Genomic DNA, 19,203 nt, shown 5'->3' on the forward strand with positions numbered 1-19,203 from the left:
ACTTCTAGCATCTCTTCTAACCTCTATACAAGCACTTTCTAACAAGGAAGAGCCTGGAGTCAGCTTCTGCCACCAGCCCATTGTGGAGGGAGAGGACACAGGCCGAGGTCTCGGTGCACAGTTAGTACTTTTTTCCACACCACTGATCGCTCTATGTTCTTTACAACCAGCGAGCTCAAGAGACACTTTTCCAACCTCTGATGCCAAGTTCAGCTTGCATTCCTCCAAACATGTGACACGAGAAGAGGCTCTGCTCTGTTTTAGGCTCCATTACTGCCGAACGCTACTTACCCAGGGAAGGGAATCTCGTACTCTTCTGCCCAGTCTTCCTGCTCTCCTCCGTAATAGTTCCCGCTTAGCCTCGCTAGATCATGGCCTGTGTCCTCGCTCTCGCTGTCACCCAGGGCACTATCCGAACTCTCATTTCTTGGAATGTCCCAGTCAATTCCCGGGGCCACCTTTTTCTCTACGTTTTCCCTGTCCCCATGGGGGACGCAAATAGAGATTTTCTCTCTTTGGTCCTGCTCGTTGAAGCAGTTTTTGTAGGTCTCCTGTCGGACGGAGTCCATGAACTTACAAAACTCACTCGGTGGTTTGCTACTCTTTGCACCGAGCTTTTTAGAGAACTCTAAGCTACTGTTGTGAGCAAGGAGGTCTGGAGCTGCCTGCCCTGGAATATCGTCAGCAGTCCGGGTCTCAACTGCACTGTCATCAGTGAAGTATTCATCGAACAGACTCATGCTCTCGGCGTTGTATGGGTTTGGGTTCCAGCTCGGATGCTCGCTCGCAACCGGAGGAAAGGGTTCGGCTGTCCCACAGTCCCTGTTTTGGTCCTCAACAGCTTGTTTAGCTTCACAGTTCTGATCAGCAGGCGCTCCTTCCGCTGGCGCCGGCGCGCTGTGATGCCTAGCGATCTGCTCTGCCACCGCCTGGCTCCTGAGCTCGATGTCCGAGTCGGGTGACATGGAATCTCCGATGAGGAACGTCACCTTTGTCTGAGCCTCGGCAGCGCCACAGGGGAACGCCTTGCAGAAGAGCTTATCCGGGGGTTTCTTCTCCACCGCGATGCCGGGTGACCGCGTTCCACCACCCGCCTGGCTGCCCGCTTCCAGCGCCTCGTCCTTCCTCCACACGTCTGCCCCTGGCTCCAAACCAGGCTCCGTCCCTACACGCTTCTCTGCTGAAGCTGACCCTGTGCACACCACGCTCTCCAGTTTTGCGTCCAGGCAGGGCCGCGGCTGCTTCCCATCAACAGCATCCTCCTGGCAGTCGTCAGGAACAAGAGTTCTGTTCTCATCCGAGGACGTTTCCAGCTCTACCTTAGGAGTGCTTTGTGTGTCTTCTCTCTCTTGCTGTGAAACACCTTCTATGTTCTGCGCGAGGGAGATGGGGCACTTGCAGTATTTACAGCTGCAGTTGGGAGTTCTCGTCTCTTCAGACTCCGTTGGTAGCAGGTTACCCCTGTTCTTGTGCATTGTGACAAGCACATACTCAGATTCCTCGACTTCTCCTTTCTCCAGCGTGGTTGTTATAACAGTTCCGGGCATGACAATGGCTTCATCTTCCCCATTTTCTAGCAGATGAGTCTCTTGAAGCTCAGAGCATCTGATGAAGTAAGTAAGGAAATAAAGCAACCTCTGTACCAGGTCATGCCTTTTGCCAACCACAACTGTTTTTGCTAATCTCACAGGTGATCCTATAGCTCCATACAGGTCACCTAGAACAGGAAAGAGACAATTATTTTGCATCTTTAAAATGAATTATTCTTCTACCAGACAATCACTGCAGCCAGTTTTCAATGGCCAGGTCTACAACAGGAAAACACCAAAGCAGAAGAGTGATGCCAGCCAGGCTAGTATTTTGTTTTCAATACAGAGAATCCCAAAGATGCTGTTGGTATCGTATGTAAGGTGACACACTGGTCAGGGAGACATCTGATCTCCCGCGTTAGGGAGCATTCGCAGCACCTAACTTCAGTGCCTAGCTTTGGAGGCTCATCTCCTGGGCTCCTTATATAGCCATGGGCGACAGGAGGCATCTGCTCTGAATTACCCTGGATAGTCTGGAAACTGGGCTGAACTCTTACCCACAATGAGAAAGCGCTAAGGAGGAACAAGCCTATGCCAAGAGCGAGGGCAAAAGTGACAGTGGTGGGTGCAAAGCTGAAGCCAACCTCCTTCCCTTCGCTCCCCTGGAGCTCTGCTATGGGTTGGATGGGTTGCTTTGACTGTACACCAGATTCACATGGGGAAGTGCCTGTGCATGTGTTGTTCCAGAAGTACAAGGGCACTGCATGAATGCAGGGATGAGGGAACAAGGGCTCCAAGAGGCCCTGAAGGCCAGCCTAACCAGAGCGTATCCCCTGAGTCCCACGAGTGCTGAAATCAAGTCTTCTTGCCAACTCCCTGGCCATTCCTGCCTATACCACAATAGGGCAACCTTGCACAACTTTCCTTTCCCTTGTCTAACCAAATTCCATCACAGTTTGTGTGCAGAGCAGGACAATCTGACCAGAGAGTGGGAAGCTCACTCATCCCTAGTACTCAGCAATCAGAAGACACTGTGACCAGCTACCCACTCAACTGAGGCTTGAGACCTGACCTAGTGGCTTGCTAGTCATGATTTCCTGCACTGTGTCACTCATTTGCCTGTTGTATTGAGACCATGTTCATGTCTTATCAGAAGATGGATTCCTTAATTTGTTTTTTCCAGAACCAGGCTTACTGACAGCAGCATTCCCAAAAGATAAAGTGATTTTCCTTATAGAGGGAGGACCAGAGGAGTGGAATCCCTCATCATCACCTTTAAGAGAACTGCCATAGATGACTTTTTGGCTGCCATTTTATAATTTATAATGCCTTAAGAAATTAAAGCACATATAAAAACCAAAGTGAGACATAGCTTGAAATCCACACTTCTGTCTCCTTTTGGATCTAAAGAATTAACTCTGGGGGGAAGGAACAAGCATCCACGAAACCCACCACGTACCATGCGTGATGTGAAGCTGTTGGGGGTTTGGAGGAGTTTGTCACCTACCGAGCTGTGCCCACAGTGGGTTGTAGGGATGAGTTTTGGCCAGCATGTCCACGCTCTGGGAAGAATGCTTCTCCAGGAAGATCCTGATGGGCGGCTGGCCGTTGGGCATGACGGTGGGGACCCAGGCCAGGTGGTTTGTCAGGACAGCAGTCAGCAAAGCCGGTAAAAACCTGAAAGCACAACGTCCAACATCATGGTATTCCAGGTACACACTCAGGATGTCAAACTGACAGCATGCTGTATGGATCAAGGACTGCAGAAACAACCCAACAGAGTTGGCAGACATCATCCCTTTGGGTCCTGGATCTTTGAGGAGAGAAGGGAGGGCTGCACCTTCCCTCCCAGCCTGCAAAGCTCTTTTTGAGAGCATTTAAAGTAAAAGAAAACCTTTTAAACTTGTGGCATCTCAGCCCCTCTGGTTGGCAGTTATCTGAGAGTTCCTATTCTGCAAGCTTTGTGCTGTACAACACCTGAAAACCAACTTACTTTGGTTCGCTGCAAGGCAACAGTAGCACCGTGTGGCCTTGGTCCTCCAGGAAGGAGATCCCAAACCCTTAAGATCTGTGACTACTGAAGAGGAGGAAGGCTGCTGCTACCAAACCTATACAATAACTGGGTGCTGCATTCTTTCATCTACGTGTCAAGCGATTTAAGCACATGTGGCTGCTCCTTTCCAGAAATAACCCCCCCCAAGCTGGGCAGCCCAGCCAGCGAGGTTGTGTCCTTACCCTGGCACAACAGCATCCACCAGCTGAGCAAGGAAAGCAAGAACCTTTCTGAGGAATGTGAGCTATCTGAGGTATGGCAGTGAAAGAGCATGGTCTGGGCTCCATGCAGGGAGATTGTGGTTCCCAATCCCTGTTGTTCCTGGCAGGAAGAGGGAGCAGAAGCACAGCCCAAGGCCCATGTGCCGACAGATGGTGCTGGTAGCTGCTGCAGTGGTTCAGGTGCTAGGGAGGGAAAGTCCAGTGCCCAAGACCCAAAATAAAGCTATTTCAATAGTTTATGTACAGCATCAAGAACCTGCATCTTAAATTTAGCTGTTTCCTCACTGGAGGCAGCCAAAGAAGGAAAGGAGATTTAGAACTGGCTTGAAAAGGACACAGGGTTTGATTTTCCTCTTGCTTCCATTGGTGTGAATCTTACTGCATTTTAACCAAAGCAATAAAGCCAAACAAATGACCACCGAAATGTAACCAAGGGCTCGGAATGGCAGGGACCACAGGGGCTAATCCCAGGAACACATCCACTGCAGCAGGAACTCATTGGGAGAAAACACCTTTGAACCCCTCACAGCTCCCTGTGGCTTCTCCCATTGCCCTTAGGCAGGAGAAGGACTGCACTGACCACTGTCACCTCCCACTCAGGGACACAGAAGGTGACATTGGTGGCAAGGCTAGAAGATGGTGAGAAGCAGCCCCTTCCCTTCCCCACCCTGCAGAGAGCAGCTCCCCTGGAGCTACCAGCTGGTCTCCAGTGCCATTCCCACTCCACCTTCACATGTTTGTGCTCGTTTTAGGACTTCAATGGAGCCAAACTTCCTCTGTTCATGCCCTGGGGAAGCAGGATGAGGTGTTGACAAAAGAGTAAATTTATCAGATTCTCCTGAGTTTATCAAGAACATTCTCTGCCTCCATTTCCAACAACTGCTCCTGGCTCTGGCCGGAGGGCAGGAAGGTGAGCACCAATGGAACACACCATTCCTTCAGTGGAAGTCGGGTTTAAGAGCAGTCTGTGGTCAGACAGGGTTGCAGCCACGGCTCTAGCTGGATGTCTGACCTCGCTCATCATATGATAACTGATTCTGAAAGGCAGATTAATGCATTTCATAAGGTATGTTCACCCCCTTCCAGACATACACACCCATCACGCGCTTCCTATGGACATGTTTCAAGTGTTCAGCCTCTACCAAGAGGCAGAGGGCTGGGGCAGCAGGCGTTTAATGGGATACCTCACTTCAGGTTTAAAAAGGAGGTATTTATGGATGGCCTTTGGAATCTTTGATTTACCCGGATTTTAAGAACTGATTCAAAAATTGGTTTGAAATAAAAAGGCATAAAAAAAGCTGTCATTTAAAAGAGTGAAATCCACCATACTGGTTCTTAGAGGCATTTTCCATCAAGAAGGTGAACTCCTTCATGAAGCGATGGCAAAGCTGGTTCTTCTCCGGTGTCCCCGACATCATCGTCAGCCAGACAGGCTCCCCGATCCGCGGCATCGTGTAGAGATTGCAAATGGTTGTTCTGGAAAACAAACCCCAAAGTCCATAAGACTAAAGGAAACCCCAAAGGCAGAGATCCCAACTCGAAGGATTTACTGCAACAGTGAGTTCCAGCCAACATTCCTATCAGATTTATCAACCATCACCCATTAGACAGTATGAATTCACCCTTCCACCCCAGAGGGTTAAGCCTCAGGTTGTTCACACATCTACCTAAGCTGCTCCCAAACACAGTAATATTCACTGTTCCGAGTCAGTATCTCCCTTGTTCTGCATGGAAAAGAGATGAAGGATTTGTTGTTGCTGTCTCCCCCATTTCTCTCCATTTCACTGAAAACCTGTTATTCCTCTATAGTTCTGCCTGACTTATGACTGGACCAGGTTTATGTGTATCTGACTTATAAAATACCTCAACTTCCTCCTTCCTGTAAGAAAACTGGTGTATCTCTAGGCCAAACCCACCACAGGATGGATTTCTAGAGCAGGGCTCCAGCTTGCTCCATCAGTGTTAAATACAGCATGTGAGAGTCACAGTTTCCCCTGGGTTCAAGCACTCTGCACCTACCCCCATCCCCTGTGACTCTACAGAGGGCAGTACATGTGTGATTAAAACCTTGGCTTGGCAGTAAAACACCAGATTAAACCCCCTCAGGTTACTCTTAAACCCCTCTAGGCTCTAAAGCAACGACAGTTTAAGTACGGCGCCTCCATTACGACACTATGGGAACCTGTGTTTTCATCACAGCACAAACGGGAGCCTGAGAAGAACCCAGAACAACGAAGGAAGCGACGGATCAGTTCAGGTTTCTCTCTATTCCCCAAATGCACTTCTGTAAGAGGTATTTCTGCTTCCCCAGACAAAGACTTACACGATTATCCCTACCAGCGCCTCTGATTTCTCAACATCTCTGGCTACGTTGGTCTAAACATTCCTAGACCCCTGCAGCAGTGAAGCAGTGACTGTGCAGGTCGGGCAACCACGCTCCAGCAGGAGCTGCCAGCTCTTCCATGGTTTAGTGTTTAAAGGAAAACTCCCTGGGAAGCAGAGCCCAGCACGGCAGCCACGGTGCGAGGGCACTGGGGGAGGAAGGAGATACTGCATGGTGGTTCCATGGCAGAGAGGAAAGACCTGCATGGGGACAGCACCCAAGAGGGCAGCAAAGGTGACCGTGCCCTGTGCCACAGTCACTGGGGCTGCTCAGGAAGATGGGGTCTGGGGGGGACAATGGCATTCTCTGCCTTATTTCCTCTACCAGTTTGCATTAAACACAATGTTCTCTTGTTCAGCCTGGAGAAGAGAAGGCTCCCGGAGACCTCAGAGCAGCTCCAGTGCCTAAAGGGGCTACAGGAAACCTGGAGAGGGGCTTTGGACAAGGGTCTGTAGGGACAGGCCAAGGGGAATGGCTTTAACCTGCCAGAGGGGAGACTGAGCTGAGCTCTTAGGCAGAAGCTCTTCCCTGGGAGGGTGCTGAGGCGCTGGCACAGGGTGCCCAGAGAAGCTGTGGCTGCCCCATCCCTGGCAGTGCTCAAGGCCAGGTTGGACACAGGGGCTTGGAGCAAGCTGCTCCAGTGGAAGGGGTCCCTGCCCGTGGCAGGGGTTGGAGCTGGAGGAGCTTTAAGGTCCCTTCCAACACAAACCATTCCATGATTCTATGAAAATCCATCCTGCAAGCTCACAATAGCCAAAATCAACCCCATCTTCCTCAAAGATCCGACTTCCAGATGTTCCACTGGCACAGGGATAAGATGGAAAGCCAGAAAGCAGTCAGTGGGCTGGAGAAGGGGAAAGTCAAGTTATCCTTGTGCTTACCAGCCCCACAGCAACTCCCCCCCCCCCCCCCCCCCCCCCCCGAGGCTTGCTGTTGGCTGGGCCAGTTTCGAGCAGCATTAGAGGTGGGATTATTAAGGAAAGGTTCCTGTTCACAGCCCATTAACTGGAGTGGGTGTTGAAGAGGCCCACAGCAAGGGAGAAACCCCCACTTCCAAGCTCAAAACTGCATCTTCCACCCCCCAGGCCCAGCTGAGGATAAATCACACAACACAAAGCGCAGCTCCTTCCTCCTTCCATGCAAACCAACCCCTGTGCAGCCTCCTGCAGCTCGGCTGTTTGGATGGAAAAGAGAAACCACTTCTGTGCTAAAGGCAGCGCATTAAAGTATTTGTTTTCGTTGAGCAGATAGCCCCAGTCTTGTGATTGTTATTTACTATTCTGGTAACCCTGGCTGCATCTGCGGCCGATAGTGTTTCCTCAGCCCCAGATCAGATTGCCCTGGCCACGGGCCAGCAGGCATGTGACTGCAGCACAGGGAACCCTCCAGCCCAGCCCGCACACAAACCAAGGGCAAGGATTAAGCTGCTTTCCAGCCTGGTAAAGGCAGGGGAACCGCTGCTTGCGGCGAGGGGAGGAAGAGAGATGCAGCCTGGAAAGAAACAGCAAAGCAAAGGGAAACGCACCTGAAAAAGGGGGGAAAAGCAAGGGAAAAAAGGCAACAAAACCACCCAAAACACGATGCGGAAGTCAACAGGATCTGAAAAATAACAAGCATTGAAACTCAGATGAACCCCTCTTGGCACAGGGAGCAAGCAGCCCCCTCTGTCTGCCACCCCCCTGCATCAGCAGCAGCATGGGAGGGAAAGTTCAGTTAATGACAGGATCAGTTCCTTTGAGGGTTCGTAGAACCCCAGCCTGGTTTGTGTTGGAAGGGACCTTAAAGCTCCTCCAGCTCCAACCCCTGCCACGGGCAGGGACCCCTTCCACTAGAGCAGCTTGCTCCAAGCCCCTGTGTCCAACCTGGCCTTGAGCACTGCCAGGGATGGGGCAGCCACAGCTTCTCTGGGCACCCTGTGCCAGTGCATTTAAAATGGTTTCTATTTGGATGCTGAGCTCCAGCTGCAGCTTATGGGCACCTCAGCACCAGTGATGGTGCAGCAGGGGCTGGGGGAGCTCCTCAGGAAACACCTTTGCATGGAAGAGTGGCTTGAAACCGACCCAAGCCCAGCCCAGCCAAGCGAAAATGAAGCCCTGAGCAAAGCCCTTCCTGCAAACCCGCTGGGGTTTGTCTGCTCTGTGGGTGCAGATGGCACCAAGGCACACACAGCGCTGCCCCTGGCACAGCACGGCTGTGGCTCGGGTGTTGTGCTGCTCCCTCCTCACCCAGACACACCACAAACCTTCCCTGCCTTTGTCCTGAGGTTCAGCATCAGTCTGAGACACATCCCCTGCTGCTGCACGCACTGAACGTGGATGAGAGCATCCCTCTGCAGCCCCCTTCCTGCCTAAAGGAAACACTGACCTGCAGCGCTGGGCAGCTCCTCATGGCTTTACCCTGCCAGAGGGGAGACTGAGATGAGCTCTTAGGCAGAAGCTCTTCCCTGGGAGGGTGCTGAGGCGCTGGCACAGGGTGCCCAGAGAAGCTGTGGCTGCCCCATCCCTGGCAGTGTTCAAGGCCAGGTTGGACACAGGGGCTTGGAGCAAGCTGCTCCAGTGGAAGGGGTCCCTGCCCGTGGCAGGGGTTGGAGCTGGAGGAGCTTTATGGTCCCTTCAACCCAAACCAGGCTGGGATTATGATGAATTCACATGCATTTGCTCCCTATCCCCATTCCTTCCTTCCAAAGATGATAAAAAGGAAGATGAAAACAAAAGCAATAGTCACTGCAGCAGTGCCAGAGCAGGGCACAGGGGCCAGCCTGCACCATGGAGCACCCCTGGGTTCACAGCACCATAAGCTGCTTACAAATGACTGGCATAAACCCCGGGCCCAATCTGGCTGCCAGACAGCAGAGAGGTGCTTCCCCAGCCCCTGTGTTCAGTGTTTCCCTGCCAATCTGTGCACTTGCACACAGGTATTAGCGAGATGCATGATCTGCATTATCAATGTGCTGCACTGGCCCTCGGGGAAGAGGCAGCCAAAATGTTTATGCAAGTACAGTAGCTTACTTCATAAATCATGTGTCTGCACAGCTGACAGCCAAGGAGAGCTCTAAGCCTCCAAATTAAGTGTTAATAGCTAAATCCAGCAGTGCTTTAGAAAACTCAGAATTGCTGCAACGTGAACAGTGTAGGCCTGGAGCTGGGAACTAAACCGAAGGCAAAGTTAGCAACAGCAGCGGTTTGTAGAAGCAGCCTAGAAGCTGCTTTCCCCTTGCAGGAGGGGAAAGAAGATGGGAAAGGGGAAAGATGAGAACAGAGGAGAAAGAAAAAAGGAGAGGAGAGAGGAAGGAGAAGATGATTCTCCTTGCAAAACCCCAAAGACTGCAATGAGTTAATGGAGCACGGGATTACGCTTCAGAAACACCAACCCACTGAAGTCAGCACCCTTCTTCCCTCCAGCATGATTTGCTAAGAGGGCAGGAACCGACGCAAGTCTCAGGTTCACCAAAGGACTCAGGCTCCTGACTTCCCCGTGACTCCAGTGGGAAAGCAGACGCCTAAAGAGATAATCGCGGCCTAAATGGGTTTGCTGAACCTGTGCCAAAGCATCTTTGCATCCAGCCTGCAGCACTCAAATGTGCCTGTTTCCCCCCGCTCCTTACCAGACTTGTACTGCCTTGCTTTGAGAAGCAAGGGGCTCAGGAACACCTTTCTGGACGGCACCACATGCTGCCACCCCGAGCCACAAGGACCTTGCCCAGGCTGGGGCCACGGGCTGGTGCACCCACTGCAAACATAAAGCAGCAACCCCAAAGCAGCCGTGCCAAAGCCTGCAGCCCGGGGAACTTCGTTTGTACAGAATGAAACTGGATTTCATTTACCTCGTTACGCTATTAAAGAGCAATATTTTCATCACCATGGAAACCTCTGCATGGAGCTGGTGCTCAGACACACGCTCCCAGCGCCGGTTGCACAATGGCTGCGTCATGTGAATGATCCCAGCGCAGGACGGTGCCAGTCCGCAGGGACGGGCTCTCCCCTCCTCAGCCCCGCAGCAGCCTTCCTCATCCCATCCCACCGCGCTTCCCCACGAGGAGGAGGAGGAGGAGGAAAAAGCAACCAAGTGGGGTTTGCCCTCTGTGTTCAGGGTTATGTCGAGTCGGGACACGCGCTCCTCCCCAGCGCTCTGGCACTGTTTAACTTGGAAGGACAAAGGCGATGGGGCAAAGTCCGCCGAGTGTATCTTGAGGGGGAATGCTTGGGAAGACAGCTGGGGAGGTGGGAATGCAGGAACCGGCTCTGGGAGTGAACGGGGAGCAGAGGCAGGGCTGGGGGCAGCCGAGTTGCTGAACTCGTCTCGGGCCCCTGGGCAGGATCGGCGGCTCCCAGCAGTCACGAGCTCCCTCTGCTCCCTCTCTTGGCACGGCTCACCCCATCCACCTCTCCCCGCAGCCCCACGTGCTCTCCCTTCCCTGCCTCCTGCCCCTGCGGAACACATCCTCTGCCCTTCCCGGCGCCTGCCCACAGGTGAGGTTCTGGAACGTAAACGCAGTTTAAAACTACACCGTGCCTGCCTCCTGCAACACCACCTAATCCACGGCAGGAAGTGGATTGTAGAGAAAGGAGTGAGCCCTCGGGATCCTTCGCTGCTCCGTAAAGCACATCCTGAAGTCAGGATTTTCCTTTTATAACATCAGAGCACTGCCTCCTATAAAGTCTTTGGAAAGCAGCTCTGCGCTGGTTGTAAAGGAAGCTCCCTGCCACTCCCATGTGAGAGGAGATGAATCACTTGAAACAGACGGATTTCATTTAATTCCCTCCCCGTGACTTAAACTATGGAAAGAAAATACAGTTAAATGCCAGGGATGTGCTTATCTGCCTTACTTGGTGTAGTCACTGTCGAACAGAGACCTCCAGGTACTGATAGCAAGAGATTACAGTGCTGCATTTTACTGTGTGAAAAAGATAGTCCCCTCCTCAGTAGCTGCTTATCTGAAATGCCTTTAGAGCAGAATTTAGAGCAGGGTAAAGGTCCTGCTTTGCCTCACACATTGGGAAAACATACACGAGAGGAGGATATCCCTAACACGGCTTTGCAATTCTTTTCCCCATCTCAGTGGGCCATAAAAGACAATTTAAGAGGTCGCTGGGAGCTTCCTTTCCACCTAAAGCACAGAAAACCTTCATCATCTGTGTCCTGTTCACACCAAGTCCTGATGGATACACACACTTGGCAATGTCTGAGAACACGGATTATGACTTTCTATCACCAATGCCTGCATTGTACGTGCTTCTGCAGAAGACTTTAGACGTTACAAGTTCCTTATCCTGCACTAAGATCCCTCTACACCAGAAGCAAGTGCTTTTGAAGACACAGACACAAGGAGAGAACAGCTCACCTGAACTCATTCAGGGCATCAACAATCCTGTTATAGGCCAAACTCCGCTGACTGGCATCAGCTGATCGGCGACTCATTTTCATAGCCTTGAAAACAATCATTAAGCAAGATAAGTAACACAGAGCTGCAGCAGCACAGAAAATGGAAAACAAAGTCATGTGTTTGACTTTATCTTCCCTGCAACCAGTCATGCAAATAGGGTTTTTTTAAAGTGATAAAGTGATGATGCAAGTGCCAACTTTCTTATCTGAGGGAAGACAGGTAAGGCACAGGCATTTGCAGCCTGGGCTGCTTCTGTGCTTGTTGTCATCATTGAAGGCATAAAAGGGGTCAAAGTTTTCACTGCCATGGCAAAGTGACCAATAAGTATTTCCTAGAAGAGAGAGCTGAAGCAAATCTTCTTCTTCTTGATACTTCAGTCTTCCGGGTAAAATAAAGGGAAAGAAAAACCCCTCAGTAATTACAGCCTGCAATAGCCTAGAGGCAGGTTCTCACCCTGCAATCCACCAGACTCAGATACAGCTGGAACAGGGAGGCTGAGGTGGCCTTAAAAGCACTTTTCCCCTTGGCTGCTTCAGGATTACTGGGAGCTTACAGAGCCCCAGTGACTGTTCTCACTCTCAGCGATCCCTGCAGTGCAATGCAGCAGGCTCTGTCCTCCCCATGTTGTGCTTTTACAAGCAATAAGAAACATCACCAAAGATGTTGTGGAGCAAAGCTCTTGGCTGGTGCAATTCCTACACCCAACAGCGAGTTGATCCCGCTTCTGCAGACCAGTAACAAGCATTAGGAATTACATCTGACAGGGCTGGGGGAAACAGCCAGCAATACAAGTGCAGGAATCAGAAGAGACTGTGTTTACCTGTTCTATCGCACTCTTCAGCTTGTTCATGTGACTCTCAAAAAGAGGGAAGTGGGAGAAGAAGAACTCATTAAATTTGTTGTTTTCATCTTCATCTCTTGAGAGGGAAAAAATAACCCCAATTGCTATCTTCTTCTTCCTAACAATTCCCGGGCTAGGACCAGAGCTGTCATCTGACAAGTTAAAGCTTTCATCCATGGACCTTGAAGCGTGAAAAACAGAACGTTAATGTAATGCACTGATTAAAGTGGTACATTTCCTTTATAATTCAATTCTTGAACATTTAACTTCAAGAAACACCGGCTGTTTGCATAGTTGTCAAATCATCACTTCTGATGCCATTTTTGACAAGCAACCCTTAACTGATCCTGCAAGCAAAAAAGCTGGAACCAGATCCAAAGTGTCTGTGGGATCAGAGGATGGTATTTTAGTTCTCTCCCATCTCTGCCAAGAATTTGTGTTTTGAGTAGCATTTTAGGGCTTCTTATCCTCAAAAGCACAGCCCACGGGTTTACATCTTGCTGCAGGCTTCCCAGTTAGTGCAAAACACGGAATGCCACGAAGCAAACGGATCCTAAAAAAGATCAGGCGTTGAATGCAGCCTCACTTACACCCCTGCAAATACCCCACAGAAAGCAACAGCGAGAGCAGATGTAGGTATGCAGGAGCAGAATCAAGCTGACAATGACGGAAAACTCTTGGGCAGGAACCAGCACTCTCATTCCCAGCTCACCATCGAGGGAAGACCCCATTCTCCAAGCTGGTAGTCTGGCTGCGACGCCAACGCCGCTGGTAACTGCTAGCACAGCTTTTGTTAAACGAAGAGCCCGGAGATGGAAACGGAGTGATGAGCAGACTGCTAAGAGATGCTGCAATAACAAGAGGAATAAATAAACATCTCTCCAGAAGGAAGAGCGCATGGAAAATAATACCAGCGACCAAACGAAGCCCCCTGAGATAAACTGGGGCTGCCTCTCAAGTGCCTCATCCCTTGTTTATCTGTGTTTCTTATCTAAAAATAACCAGTTTCTACTAACATTAATAAGATACAAGGGCGAGGCAGTCCTGCAGCTTTACATAATAGACAACATACGGGCTGCACCTTGCTCATCAACCCTGAGTATCGGAAACGGATTCTTTGTGGAAAGGAGTAACGTTAATCACAGCCTTTAACAGCCTTCCCAATCTTAACTGAGTGCCCAATATCCTGAATTTGGGAGGAGGAGAGAGGCGTTGTGGAGGCAAGTGCCTGCTTTACCATTAGCATCCTCCTCAATCTGGAAGGGAGATGACAACAGGTATCATTTAGAAATGCTGCAAGCTCATTTCAATATTTAATTTGGCTTGTTTATTTGCAGCAGGCTTTAATAAATTCCTCTGGTGTTGAGATTACCTCCGTGAGGTTCCTAATGCAATCCCCTCGACGCCTACACTGTGTGTATACATATAGGTATGCATTAATGCTTACATATAACAAACCAGAACAAGCACATTTCAGCACAGGAAAGACTATCTGATGATAGCTAGATGTCTCAGTGAGTATCTTTGGAGTCTGCAAGGTTAACACATGGAACAGACATTACCAGATCTCGCTATCCCGCTGTCTCTGTCCTCATTCTGCTCCCTCCCAGGCATATCCATAGGGTTGCTATGAACTGTAAAACAAGAAATAGCAATTAGCAGGGGAATATACAGTTCCTTTCCTGTTTGCAGATCTCCATGTAATTAATGAAACAAAACCATGCTCATTACTTCAGATCAACAGCACTGCACAAGGCCATCACCCAGAAAGGCTGCTTAGCTGAACAAGCCAAAACGCTCCTCTGAGAAGCTTGTATGTACGTTCCTGTGGTCTGTACCACATATTTTATTGCAAACTAGAACTCTGTACCTTTACACAGGTATTTTTCAATGACATTTCAATGTACCAAAAGGATGTCAGTCACATTGGTAGCACTCAGCGTGTAGAGAAAAACAACATCATAGACCAATATAAACACGACTTCGTTCACCTACCAGCTTTCTCAGGTATTATATATATGATTTTAAGAGGATTTTACAGTGCTGCCTTGAAGAAAGTATATGCTTTCAAAGCAAGCAGCGCGTTGGTTGTTCAGCTAAGCCATAAGCTGTCCAGATTCACAGTTGCATATAGACAAGATCAAGTGTCTCGGGCTCAATAGTCTTGAAATGTGCGACATTTCACAAACACGTGTGTGAAATAAAAGCTACTCGGCCATGGAAATAAGACCCAGGCACTAAAAGGAAGAAACGTCCGTTTTAAATGAACCTGGATTAGCTTTAATTTGTACAGTCTGGTTGAAACGAGTCCAGATCAAACCAGCTTCAAAGCTATTGTGAAATATTATTTCCAGAAATATGAAATCCACCATTAAAGGGGTGGGTTTCCAAAAGAAATCAGCACAAAAGGAGGACCATTAAAATGCCTGCAGTCCTCTGGGGATTTAAAGCACGTAACCAAACAGGTAAGCGAGCAGGCATGGCTGCCCGTGAAACCCCACATGAGAATCTTATTTCCAGGGCCAGACTAGGACTGCCCACGGTTGTGTCACCCCAGCTAGACTAGGCACACAGCACACAGCACACTGCAAACCTGCAAAGAAAGAGGCGCTCCGGATCAGGCGGAGCGGACCTTGCTCTGAGAACGCCCGCCTGGGGCTGCAAAGCTGGGAAAGACCTACATGGCAAAACGTAAAATACACAGGGGAGAATGAGGTTAGTAAAGCAGAACGGTCCGGAGGGAGGGGGCCAGGGCAGGGAGAAGAGAGAAGCCAACGTAAATGCAGAGTTTATGCAGGAGAACAGCTCTTACACTTAACAGGAACGTGGATTCACGGATACGGCTTACAGTGGGGCTATACAGCATTTACAGGACTGAAATAATGGACCCAGCTTTACACTGTCTCCCATACAAGGATGGGGTTTCTCTCCGTGGGTGCTTTCTTTGCCCTTTTTTTAAGTTGAGAAATGATTAATTTATGCAGGCTCAGAGCCCAACTGGATCACAAACAGGAGATTCATCGGGGAGCACAATGTCTGGTTTAACAGCCACGCTGGTGGGGATGAGGAACAGTGTTGCTGAAGACGACGGGGAGGAAGGGGGAGGAGGGAGGCGGAAATTCATCTTAGTGGAACCAACAGAAAACTACAGGCTGAGGGAGTTGCTCTGAGGACAGTCAGTGCATCAGCTCAGTGAAACCATCATGTTGAAAACCAGTATTAGCTGTCTCTGCAGTCCATTGTAAAAGTAACACTGGGTTGTAAGTGTACCAGGGGAAAAGAGTGTTTGATGTACACAGGAGGAATGCATGGGTATTTTTCATGGGTTAGCTGCCATTCTCTCTCCTAAATCTGAAGTCTTCCGATTTGGACAAGGGCCTGTAGGGCCAGGCCAAGGGGAATGGCTTTAACCTGCCCGAGGGGAGACTGAGATGCGCTCTTAGGCAGAAGCTCTTCCCTGGGAGGGTGCTGAGGCGCTGGCACAGGGTGCCCAGAGAAGCTGTGGCTGCCCCATCCCTGGCAGTGTTCAAGGCCAGGTTGGACACAGGGGCTTGGAGCAAGCTGCTCCAGTGGAAGGTGTCCCTGCCCGTGGCAGGGGTTGGAGCTGGAGCAGCTTTAAGGTCCCTTCCAACCCAAACCAGTCCAGGGCTCCATGGTTATACAAAATACAAAGGCTGCACCCCAACAAAGGTCCCTGCCATTCTCTCAGCTCTTCACTCATTAAAGGAAAGGACGTGACCGCTGCTTGTTTTTAAACCAAGGTATCTAAAAAAAGCAGCTTGTAAATAGTTCCCAACCAAACCACACAGAGCCTTCTCCTATCACAGCCTGGTGAGAGCCAGCGAGTCAGGAGCAGTCCCTGCTGCTGAACACGGTGGTCAGAAATGCTGCAGTTACAGATTAACTTCTTCACCTGCTTTAACCACTGTTCCCTCTGTGCCGAACCAAGAACTGCAAACACCCACTGTGGAACTGACTGCAAACCTGTCCAGCTCCATTACAAAGACAGCTCCAGCATCCTCTTCCAGCAGGCAAACTCATCACTTCCCGCTGCACATCCTTGCACCGAGGTGCCTATACCCAGGCAGATATCCTGCTTGGTGGGCAGGAGTCCTCCTCACCCCAGAGCTGGGCACAGATGACCCTGTGGCACTGCCTACATCTAAATCATAGTGAGCCCATGCCTAACAGCTGTGTTAGCTGAATTTGAACTCGCAGTTTAGATCACACTGGTGATACAGCAAACTTTAGCCAAGTGCAAACCACAGCAAAACCCTGGAAGTTGATGAAGTGAGTTCCTCTCTAATCTTAGACTGGGCACCTCATTCACTGCTGCACTGCGAAAAACCACAGCTGAAGCCTGAAAGGAATACTGGATCTTAAGGGAAAATGCATCTCTTCAACTTTCCTGACTTAGTAAATTCAGGAAGCATTTAATAAGTAAGATTCTTACCACTTTAATTGGCTACCCTTATAAATGGGAATGACTGTAATGAGGTATACAGCTTTTGAACCCAGAAAGCATTTAAGGCCATGTCAAAGCCAGAAACCCAGGTAGAGTAACTCAGTCATCAATGTCACTCCTTCCTTCCAAGCCTAGGAAAGTGTGGTTTACAGACAGCAATGTTCTGGAAAGCAAATGTCAAAAGCAGCCCCTCACTGCACCTGCCACAAGAGCCATTTGCTTGGGAAGTGAACAGCCTAAACCAAGGGGAAGGGAGAACGTGCTGAAGAACCCCTCAGGCTGCCATACTGGACAACCAAGCACAAGATCTTCTTATCAGCTCTTTTCCAAAGGGAAGACCCAAGACCCCTCTTTCTGTTATCTGATGTTCATGGAGCCTTCACCCACAGCACCTCCACGAAGGCCAAGAACCAAGAGGCTCTTTCAGACTGCTTAGCTTCCATGGTCAGACAGTGAGAAAGAGGAGAGAACAGAAGATGTTGTGCCTGATCTGATCAGAGCTGCAGCCCAACTGTGCCAGGTTAAATCTGACTGGTACAAAACACGCAGCTACACGTGCTCAGGTGGCCAGGGTACAGGAGAGAATGCAAATGATTAACAACATAAACCCATGGAGCTGAGCCAGGCAGAACCCTTCCTGCCTGATCTGAGATACGCTGCTTAGGAATTCTACAGGCTGGTATTTTCCATCTTCTGCATTTGAACTTAAGTGTATCTCAATATTTCTACTATGTATTTTATATACACATACACAACGGTGTGTATTGAACCACTGCCAACTGCTTGAACTGTATGATCCATTCTCCTTCAAACCACACCAATTTCCTCTTATACCTTTAGCTTTTCTTCACTGATTCTATTTTGAAGGCTTTCATATTCCAGAACCTATGTTACTCAGCTCAAGATACCAGGAAACCAAATCTGTTTGTAATTACCTATATTCCCAAGAAGTCCATTCATAATCGTACTGTGGTCAGGCTTTAGCGTATTGCTGTCTTGGTTAATGAACTCAAGACTGTCCTGCAACCTGTAACACACATAAAACATACAACAGAAACAGTGATTTGCATTTCAGTAGAGTATAGTGGTACTTCATTACAGCCTGAATGGAGCAGACAAGATAAGAACACAGGCTTCCACTAGAAGAAGCTTTCATAGCCTAAGCCACGTTCTCAAGTGGGTCAGTTAATACACACAAAATTAAACCCCGAACCCTCTGAAGCCAGATGGTTTTATAACATCTTTTCTTCATCTTGGACTGAATTCCCTAACCCCAGTGTTTTGTCCTCATCCCTTCTCCTGTGGTGGTCAAGTGCTTTTATACAATATCAAGCTTCACCATAGCAGCACTAAAGGAATGGTTCATTCCTTCACTTAAAGCAAACTGAGGTGCAGGCAACCGCAAGGGAAAGGTGAGGACACAAGTGATAGAACGTAAAAGATCAAGGAACAATAAGTTCTTTTCCTAGAGAAAGTATCTGGAGGGTGCAAATAAAGTCTTCTGTGTTCTTACAGTCATCCACTCATGTGCAATAGGCACAATTTGCAATGGACTCACGTATTCAGACTTCCATAGATGCTGCTTCCAGTGCGAGCTGTGAAAACCTTGCTGAGCATGAGCTGAGGAGGTGAGCTAGAGGACAACAAGGAAGATGTCAGTCAGAAACACAGTGCCAAGACAGGCTTTGCTTTCCATTGCACAACCCTCCAGGCTTTATAGACCCAAACAGCCTTTTGTGTCAAAAGTGACTGCAGAATAACTTTACAGCAAACCCAGAAATTCCTTTTGCTCTCCACTTGTGGCATTCAATTCATTACACAGTACACTAAGGAGTAAGTCTTCTGAAAAGAGCAGGAGTAAAACATCAATCTTACCGGATCTGGTGAATCTTCAATGTGGAGCCCTTATAGCTCATGGCCACAGAGCCAAACATCATCTCTCCAAGCATGTTAGCATCTGAGGAACACCGAGAACCCTGCAAAATAAGCCCGCCAACATCTGGTTTTGAGGATTTTAGAAGCACATTCCTATTAGCAACATACAACTAAGGAAAAGAGTCTTTCTTTAAAAGATAGACATGCAAACTATCTTGCTATCCCACTGCTGAACACACTAAATTGACCAGCTCAATAAAGATAATGCCAGCATAAGAGTGATCTTCACGATGGCAGTGAGCTAAACCACTAAAATCACCAACAAACCTAACCCAGCACAGGGGTGAGAGGAAGCAGACTGCAACTGCACTGAGTCAGGGGACTAAAATGCTCACGTGTTGATAACACACTTTACTGAACAAGAGCCATTAGGCTTAAACCTTGTGTCTGCTT

The 19,203-nt window shown here is 49.3% G+C and overlaps 1 protein-coding gene across 3 annotated transcripts in view; it reads right to left on the reverse strand.

Moving 5' to 3' along the window:
* The window catches only part of FNIP1 (folliculin interacting protein 1), a 67,027-nt gene that overhangs the window by 6,367 nt on the left and 41,457 nt on the right, over nucleotides 1-19,203 (reverse strand). For 2 of the 3 annotated variants that reach the window (XM_061457076.1, XM_061457077.1), the window contains exons 4-14: nucleotides 18,751-18,851; nucleotides 18,434-18,508; nucleotides 17,811-17,902; nucleotides 15,004-15,087; nucleotides 13,973-14,044; nucleotides 13,123-13,258; nucleotides 12,390-12,591; nucleotides 11,528-11,613; nucleotides 5,133-5,279; nucleotides 3,037-3,206; nucleotides 292-1,717 (exon numbers count right to left, since the gene is read on the reverse strand). In XM_061457076.1, the coding sequence (XP_061313060.1) occupies nucleotides 292-1,717; nucleotides 3,037-3,206; nucleotides 5,133-5,279; nucleotides 11,528-11,613; nucleotides 12,390-12,591; nucleotides 13,123-13,258; nucleotides 13,973-14,044; nucleotides 15,004-15,087; nucleotides 17,811-17,902; nucleotides 18,434-18,508; nucleotides 18,751-18,851 (2,591 nt within the window). The remainder of the gene's footprint in view (nucleotides 1-291; nucleotides 1,718-3,036; nucleotides 3,207-5,132; nucleotides 5,280-11,527; nucleotides 11,614-12,389; nucleotides 12,592-13,122; nucleotides 13,259-13,972; nucleotides 14,045-15,003; nucleotides 15,088-17,810; nucleotides 17,903-18,433; nucleotides 18,509-18,750; nucleotides 18,852-19,203) is intronic. The other variant, XM_061457078.1, reaches the window with a different exon arrangement.

The sequence above is a fragment of the Pezoporus flaviventris genome, unplaced genomic scaffold (assembly GCF_033815535.1).
Source record: "Pezoporus flaviventris isolate CSIRO_AGI_PZ_B2104156 unplaced genomic scaffold, CSIRO_AGI_Pfla_v1 ptg000023l, whole genome shotgun sequence".
NCBI lineage: Eukaryota > Metazoa > Chordata > Aves > Psittaciformes > Psittacidae > Pezoporus > Pezoporus flaviventris.